Source organism: Chenopodium album, chromosome 1 (genome assembly GCF_948465745.1).
Source record: "Chenopodium album chromosome 1, dcCheAlbu1.1, whole genome shotgun sequence".
Classification (NCBI taxonomy): Eukaryota; Viridiplantae; Streptophyta; class Magnoliopsida; order Caryophyllales; family Amaranthaceae; genus Chenopodium; species Chenopodium album.
In genome coordinates this window covers 71,913,939-71,921,621 of record NC_137834.1, presented here as the reverse complement: position 1 = coordinate 71,921,621, position 7,683 = coordinate 71,913,939, and the positions used below count along the sequence as shown (strand labels likewise).

The following is a 7,683-nucleotide window of genomic DNA, read 5'->3' as shown; positions in this document are numbered from 1 at the left end:
TCAAGGAGGGCAAAATTATAATTACCCTTTTATTGTAGAGCAAAGAGGGCGAAATTTACTTTCGTCTTTCTATTTCAAAGCAAGGAGGGCGAATTTATTTTTCGTCCTGTATATCAGAGCAAAGAGGGCGAATTCCATTTTCGTCCTCTATTTCAGAACAAAGAGGGCGAAATTGTAGTTTTGCCCTCTAATTTTAGAGCAAAGAGGGCGAAATTTTAGTTTGCCCTCGTTGAAAGTACTACTAGTAATAAAATAATACGCCTAAAGACAAAAGTTACATAAAATAATATTACTAAACCCCCAAAACAGAAAAAGGTTCATTCTCTCTCCTCTCAAAAATGATGAACCCTAAACCCCCAAACTGATTGCTTCAATTTTCTTCTGCTCGAATCATTTGCTCAAATCTTAACCAAAATCTCTTGCTCGAATTTTATTCTGCTCAATCATTTGCTCGAATCTTTTGTTCGAATTGTTCGAATCGCTCGAATCATTTGCTCGACTCTTCTGCTAGAATCACTTGCTCGAATTTGGATCGAATCTGCTCGAATTGAAAGTTTCAGGTATTGCATGTTACATTTGAGATTATTCAAACTGTTTATCGAATCAACTGCTTAATTTCTTAATTGTATGAGCTATTGATTACCATGAATTGTGATAATTGTGATAAAATGATATTTAATTTGGATTATTCTATGCTCTTCCGATTTTTTAAAAATTTTGGTCGGAATATACTTTGAAATTGTGTGAAAACCAAAAAATTTTGTTATATCTTGATCACAATTGCTGTAATTTTTGGGATTTCTACTCCTAATTTAGTCCTTTGTATAATTGAAATACAATCGTTCTTAGTAATTTCTATTTTCCTAATTAATTTAATACTTCATATTAAATTGGACTTTAACTTACAATATAGTAAGATGAATTTGTATATGAACAAATGGCAGAGCTTATAATACAGTATATGATAAGTCAATGAATTTGTGACAGACACTTAAAATTTGTCAATCTTATACTTCATTTTTTAAAAAGATATTAAAGTAACCACTTATTTAATTGGTGGATTTAAGTGGTACTTCTTGTTGAACTTACCAACCAATGAGAGTAGTGATTATTTTATGCAAATGAGTAAATTACGTATGTAAAGTTGGAGTGGTAAATGTAATGTGTGTACTAGTCTACTGTCGTTTGACTGTGTGAGTATATCAGTGGTAAATGTAAATGACAGCAGAAGAGGTGGGAGAGGGTGGTGAATGGGAGAGGGAAGAGAAATAGGGGAATTTTAAGGTTTTAGTCCAGGTTGTGACACCATGTTAGAATGTATACAGTACTACGCTGGTTATGAGTTATGTATTACCTCGTATTACAAGAGTCCTAGAGCAAACCTAATACTCACAGGGTAGTTACAAATATATTCTCTTAAACAGAATAATACCTGTGGAAGTAGTATTTAAGTTCATGACAAGTGTATGTTACTTCTTGTGGTGAGCAGGTTTTTTGTCTAGCATAAAAACCATGTGTATCAACTTATTATGTTAAGGTTAAGATTAAGGTTATGGTTTGTATATGTTAATACTAATTTGATCTCTCCATAATGACTTGTTTTCATAAATTTGTTTTATCAACATATTATATATTCATAATATATAAAATATAATGGGCCTTCTTTTAAAACTCCAAAGAAATGCAATTAGTATTATTATTAGTATTGGATTCTCATTAAAAAAAAATGAAAAATGAAAATGTAGTACTCACTAATGACTTTAAGTTTGATAGAAAGTGTGATGTTTTTTCAACATGGATGATTAAAAAGATGCATGTATCCACCTTTTTTATAACAGTGTGGAATACTTATATATTGTTTTATGTAATATAGAATGGATAATGATAGAAGTTGGATGCATGTTCAAGGGTTGAAAGGTAGGCTTCAACCAAGTTACCAAAATGGTGTTAAATACTTTCTTGATTTTGCTTTCAAGGACACTAACCCTAATTATGTGGATAAGAAGAGGTGTCCTTGTTTGAATTTTCGAAATTACTTTGATCATGACCGAGCGACAATGCGTGTTCATCTCATTCAAGTGGGAATAGACCCTGATTACAATCCATGGATATTCCATGGAGAGGAACAATCCCTTGACATTGGAGATATGGAGATGTCTGAGGAGGAAGGTGATGAGTTATATGATGAAGATCCTCTTGTATCAGAAGAGATGGTTTCTTTGGTACATGATGCGACAAATGTAGTGCCAGAGAATCACGATGGGGATGAAGGGGATGGAGATTGTTTTGAGATTCTCGATAAATTTTATAGATTGATGAAAGATGCAGAAGAAGAGCTGTTTTCGGGTTGTAAAACATTTTCAAGGCTTGAATTCATTGTAACTCTCTTACACCTTAAGGTTAGTGGGGGTTGGAGTGAGAAATCATTTAGTGGGCTCCTTAGTGCATTACAAAAGGCCTTAAACTATGACCCAAACTTTCTAAAAAGCTCTTATGAAGCCAAGAAGTACACAAAAGACCTTGGGTTGAATTATGTGAAGATTCATGCTTGTGTCAATCATTGCATACTTTATAGAAAACAGTATGAAAATACTGATTCATGCCCTATTTGTGAGGAGTCTAGATGGAAGGTAGGTAGCGGTGAATTTGATGATAGTGTTACCTTCTCGGAATCTCAAGGGGCCTCACAAAGAATGCCTAAAGTACCTCGTATGGTTCTTCGCCATTTTCCCTTAGTGCCAAGGCTTCAAAAGCTTTTCATGTCATCGAAGATTGCAAAGCACATGCGATGGCATAAAGAGAGGCAACAACTTGATGACAACATATTAAGGCACCCATCCGATTCAATGGCATGGAAGAAGCTTGATGAATCATTTCCGGAGTTTGCAATCGATCCACGTAATGTTAGATTAGGTCTTTCGACTGATGGTTTCAATCCCGGTGGACATTTTGGCGCTAATTACAGCATTTGGCCAGTGTTTTTGGTGCCATACAATCTTCCACCTTGGATGTGCATGACAAGTCCATAAATCATGTTGTCACTCCTAATTCCCGGTCCTAAGTCTCCTGGAATGGATATTGATGTGTTCTTAGAACCATTGATTGATGAACTTCAAGAATTATGGGAAGTTGGGGTGAAAACTTATGATTCACATAGTCGACAAAACTTTACAATGAAGGCAGCCCTATTGTGGACAATGAGTGATTTTCCCGCTTATGGAAATTTGTGTGGTTGGAGTACTTGTAGTAAACTTGCTTGTCCATCATGTCACAAAGATACCTCACATGAGAGATTAAAGCTTGGAAGGAAAGAATTCTTTGATGGCACTCGACGATTCTTGGATCCTGATCATAGATGGAGAATGGATAGAAAATCTTTTAATGGAGAAACAGAAAGACGACCACCTCCTATCCTTTTGTCGGGGGATGAAATAGTAGAAGCATTTGATGGTGTTCCGAATGTGATATTTGGGAAGAAGAGAAAGAGAACTCAAAGATACTTGTTTGACCAATGGAAGAAGTTTAGTACCTTCTTTAGACTCCCTTATTGGAGTAAACTTTTGGTAAGGCATAACTTAGATGTGATGCATATTGAAAAAAATATTTATGATAGTATCTTAGCAACTGTACTTGATATTCCTAATAAGAAAAAGGACACTTTGAACATACGAAAGGATTTGTTGAAGTTGAACATGCATGAGAAATTGAGACCTATCAAGATAGGTGATAAATATGCCATTCCTAGAGCTCCTTATCAATTGACATTGCTTGAGAGGCGTAGAGTATCGGAGTGGTTGTCTAAGGTTAAAGTGTCAGATGGTTACTCTTCGAACATAGCTCGATGTGCAAGTGTAGAAGATGGAAAAATCTCGAACATGAAGAGCCATGATTGTCATGTTTTTATGCAAGATTTGCTTACACCGGCATTTCAAGGCATTTTGCCTAAGCAAGTGTTAGAACCTTTGGTTGAGCTAAGCTTGTTTTTTAAGCAATTGTGCTCCAAAACTCTAAAAATTGATGTGTTGGAGCGATTGGAAAAGAGTATTGCAATAACTCTTTGTAAGCTTGAAAAGGTGTTTGTTCCATCATTCTTTGATATTATGGTTCACCTCCCAATCCACTTGGCTACTGAGGCCAAGCTTGCTGGGCCAATGCAATATCGTTGGCAATATCGATTTGAAAGGTAATCTTATTGCTCATTTACATTAATATGTGATTGTTTAATTTGTGGCATCATTTAATAAGGTTATTTCTCGTAGGGAAATGTACACCATGAAGCCGCCTACTGCAACTAACAAAGCTCAACCAGAAGGCTCTATAGCTAATGCCCGTATAATGGAAGAATGTCTTACCTTCGTCTCTAGATATTTAAGTGGTGTTGAGACAAAATTCAATCGCATGAGTAGAAATGACTTGGATAAGAATTATCATTCTCCATTTTTTAAACTATCCGTTTTTCAAAACAAGGGAAATCCATTAGGTAGAAGAACATTGTATGTATGTGATTTGAGAGGAACTTGAGGCACAAGCTTGTGAAAATGAGAATGAGGTCACTGAAATCAATGGTTCTAGTTCAAATGTCACCTCATCCCAAGCTAAAGATGATCCCATGTATTTAAAGTTATGGGAGAAGTCAAAGAGGTATATTAAATATTTGTCTGATGCAAGAACACTTTGTGTTTCTTTATACTAAAATTCTGACTTTGTTTTATCTTCTAAGGCATAAAAATGGGAAGTTTGACGATGAGGCCGAGGAGAAGTTCAAGGAATTAAGGGAGTTGCATGAGAAGGAAATTGGTGAAAAGGGGATTGATAATCTTACTCTTGAAGAAGCTTATGTGAAGGTTCTTGGACATCGTTCAGGTTATGCCCGAGGTTTAGGCAAAGGGCACTCGGTGTCGTCTAAAGATGGAAAGATAGGAAGAGCTGAGCTGGAACAAAATGTTGAAAAACTACAAAATGAAAATAATATTATGCGAGCTGAATTGGAAGCGTCCAAGAAGAAACAAGAAGACCTAGAACAAAAGCTTCGGTTAATCATGGAGAAGATTGGCCTTGATGCTTGATAGAGGTAATATTTTCTAGCTCACTCATTGCATAAAATTGCCTTGTGGATCTGTGTACAATTTACTCTTGGTTGTTGCAACTTTAACATTATAATTCTTACATCTTTAATATTAGAGCATTGTAAGTTATACTTTAATCTAGGTTTGGCTAAACTCTAATAATTGCAAATCTGACTCTGTATCCCTGGCTTATTGGATGACAATTTCTGTTCCCTTGTATGAAAACGGCATATTCCATGGTCATTTCTGTTCTTAATGCACTTGCCTTCTGTTAACCAAGATAAGAGCATAGTTCAATTTATGAGGTTGTCGTTTGTATAATGGGGTTTCCTTGCACATAACAAATTAAAGTGTTCTCATCATGAATAAATACATGATTAATAGGATGTTTTGGTAATTGATTAATAGGAATTACTCCTTAATGTTATTTCTTCTGTTTATTTTTGACTCTCTATGTTTTGTTCAATTTTATTTTGTTTGATTTAAGCTGACAGTGTTTAATTAGGACCTAGGTTGTTTACCTTTTTGTCACTCATTTCTCTTTGCTCAGTTGCATGATTGTGTGCTCCATTCTGTTTTTTTTTTTTCTTCGTCTTTGAAAAATAGTCGATTAGTACCCTAATTGTCTCATCACTTGAATGCCGCTTTTGGTTATCATGTAGTGAAATGTCACTAAATGAAACCATAATTCATTTATCTTGTATACCTTTTATATATTAGTGATTACAATATGTTTAAGAAGCATATTTTGACATTATGCATTTATGGTTTCATTTTCCAGATTTGACATTGATTATATTAAAATGTTTAGAATAGTAATAACTTTTACGACCTTTGCAGACACTTTGCAAAGAAGGCATTAGATACTGCAGACATTCACTCATCAAATAAGCAAAGGCACTCCAATAATCGGTGCTGGGACAGGGATATCAGCTAAATTTGAGGAAGCAGGTGGTGTTGATTTAATTGTCATATCAGCTAAAAAGGGGATGCTAGAAGGTGCAATGATGAGAAGATTGCTTGATAATGTCCTAGAAAAAACATTATTAAATATTTGCTATTATTTAGGATAACTTGGTTAATACTTTTGTATATATAATGACAAAATTAGAATTTATGCATATTAACACTTTTTTTTTCTTTCTAAATGTCCTCCTGGATTTTTTTTTTTAAAAACAAAAAATTAAACAAAGAGGGCGACTTTGATTTTGCCCTTTAAAATTTGATCAAACAGGGCGAATTTTGAGCAAGGAGGGCAATATAAATTGACTTGTTTAAGTTGTTTATAGAGGGTGTAGGCGTCGTTTGAAGTGCGCCTACGTTAAAAACATGTTGTGAATATGCTTGGCACTCATAGGAAGTGGGAATTGACATATACGATTAGGGACAAAAAAGTAGGGAGCCGCCAACAAGTTTTTAAGGAACTTGTAAACCGTTCACGGATCATAAAAGGCAACCACGAATAAAGAGACAACGAAGGCAACAACGATTGACCCGTGAAGGTTACACCCCATTCATAATCCATGAGATTACTAACTCCATATGGTTCGGAACCACGAAAGGAGGATCGGGGATGATGGTACGAAGTGAGTCATGGAGTCACATTCGCCCGTATTGGCCTCTACTCGATTCTTATATTGAAAAGCATTCCTGTGATCTCAAAGGCATACAAACAAAATATTCAATTCGCTCCAAACTATTATTTAACTAAATTGGTTGAATATTAATGCACACATAATTCTAAAATATTGGTGATCACTTCAATTAATAAAAAGATTAAAAAGGATCCTAAACCGGTTGTCCAAATTATCTTATTAGGCGTGATTTTCAATTACATATTCCCTTTAAACATGCAATATGGTGATCAATAAAAATAATAAAATAACATTAATATTAAAACCAATTTAATCACAATTCCAACAACATAAAATCGTTAGAAGAATAATAAAAATAAAAGGAGCATGACTCTTACTTTGATTCTGTTTGTTTGCAACTACAAAATAATAAACGAGTTAGTAACTTCAAGGAAATAATAAAGCAATAATTAAATTAAATTAAATTAAATTAAGTAAAGTTGATTTTGGGGCCAAACCCTCAAACAATTCTACCTTTCACGCCTAGGCTTAAGGATGGAACCACGAGTGAAGTATGGACTCCTTCGAGTACTTGAAGAAGGAATTTTGAAGTGAAAAGGGTAGGCTAGTGTTTAGGCTAAAGCATAGAAGAGAGAAAATAAAATCAGAGAATTACTCAGTGCCCCGTTCATCAGAAATGAGGGGGTATTTATAGGGAAAATGTGCTGAGGGAGCTGTAAACACCCATTTGTGTCTCCCCAAAAATCAAACCCAGTGATGAGTACCTTTCACGTTGAATCATAATCGAATGAAACGAAAGTGTGGAAAGGTCTAGTGTTGCGGAAAGTTTTATTTCTTTTCTTTTCTCTTCTCCCTGTTTTTGAAAACTTTATTTTTAAGAAAACAGCCAATCCAGTTTGGTTGGTCCATAATATGGGTCCAATAATGGTGTAGTTGGATGGGGCTTGCAAAGACCTTTCCAACGATATATTATAAGCCCAATTCCGATGAATATTGAGGAATTTATGGCCAATTTACTAAAC

General features: G+C 34.8%; 2 protein-coding genes across 2 annotated transcripts; both read left to right on the top strand.

The window, feature by feature from the left end:
* The first annotated feature begins 289 nt into the window (after nt 1-289).
* On the top strand, nt 290-6,206 carry LOC145601941 (uncharacterized). Its single transcript, XM_081658066.1, has 5 exons — nt 290-560; nt 1,874-4,183; nt 4,260-4,641; nt 4,721-5,071; nt 5,907-6,206. The coding sequence occupies exons 2-3, from the start codon at nt 3,033-3,035 to the stop codon at nt 4,519-4,521; spliced, it is 1,413 nt and encodes a 470-aa protein (XP_081514192.1). The 5' UTR covers nt 290-560; nt 1,874-3,032; the 3' UTR covers nt 4,522-4,641; nt 4,721-5,071; nt 5,907-6,206.
* On the top strand, nt 1,875-3,029 carry LOC145635325 (uncharacterized). The gene has a single exon (XM_081686607.1). The coding sequence runs from the start codon at nt 1,875-1,877 to the stop codon at nt 3,027-3,029; it is 1,155 nt and encodes a 384-aa protein (XP_081542733.1).
* Nucleotides 6,207-7,683: the final 1,477 nt, after the last annotated feature.

Excerpts from the sequence above, each read along its gene's own strand:
- LOC145635325 (XM_081686607.1), top strand. The coding sequence starts at position 1,875 with ATGGATAATGATAGAAGTTGGATGCATGTTCAAGGGTTGAAAGGTAGG.
- LOC145601941 (XM_081658066.1), top strand. The coding sequence starts at position 3,033 with ATGTTGTCACTCCTAATTCCCGGTCCTAAGTCTCCTGGAATGGATATT. Across the intron at positions 4,184-4,259 it reads TGGCAATATCGATTTGAAAG|GGAAATGTACACCATGAAGC; the intron begins GTAATCTTATTG and ends TATTTCTCGTAG.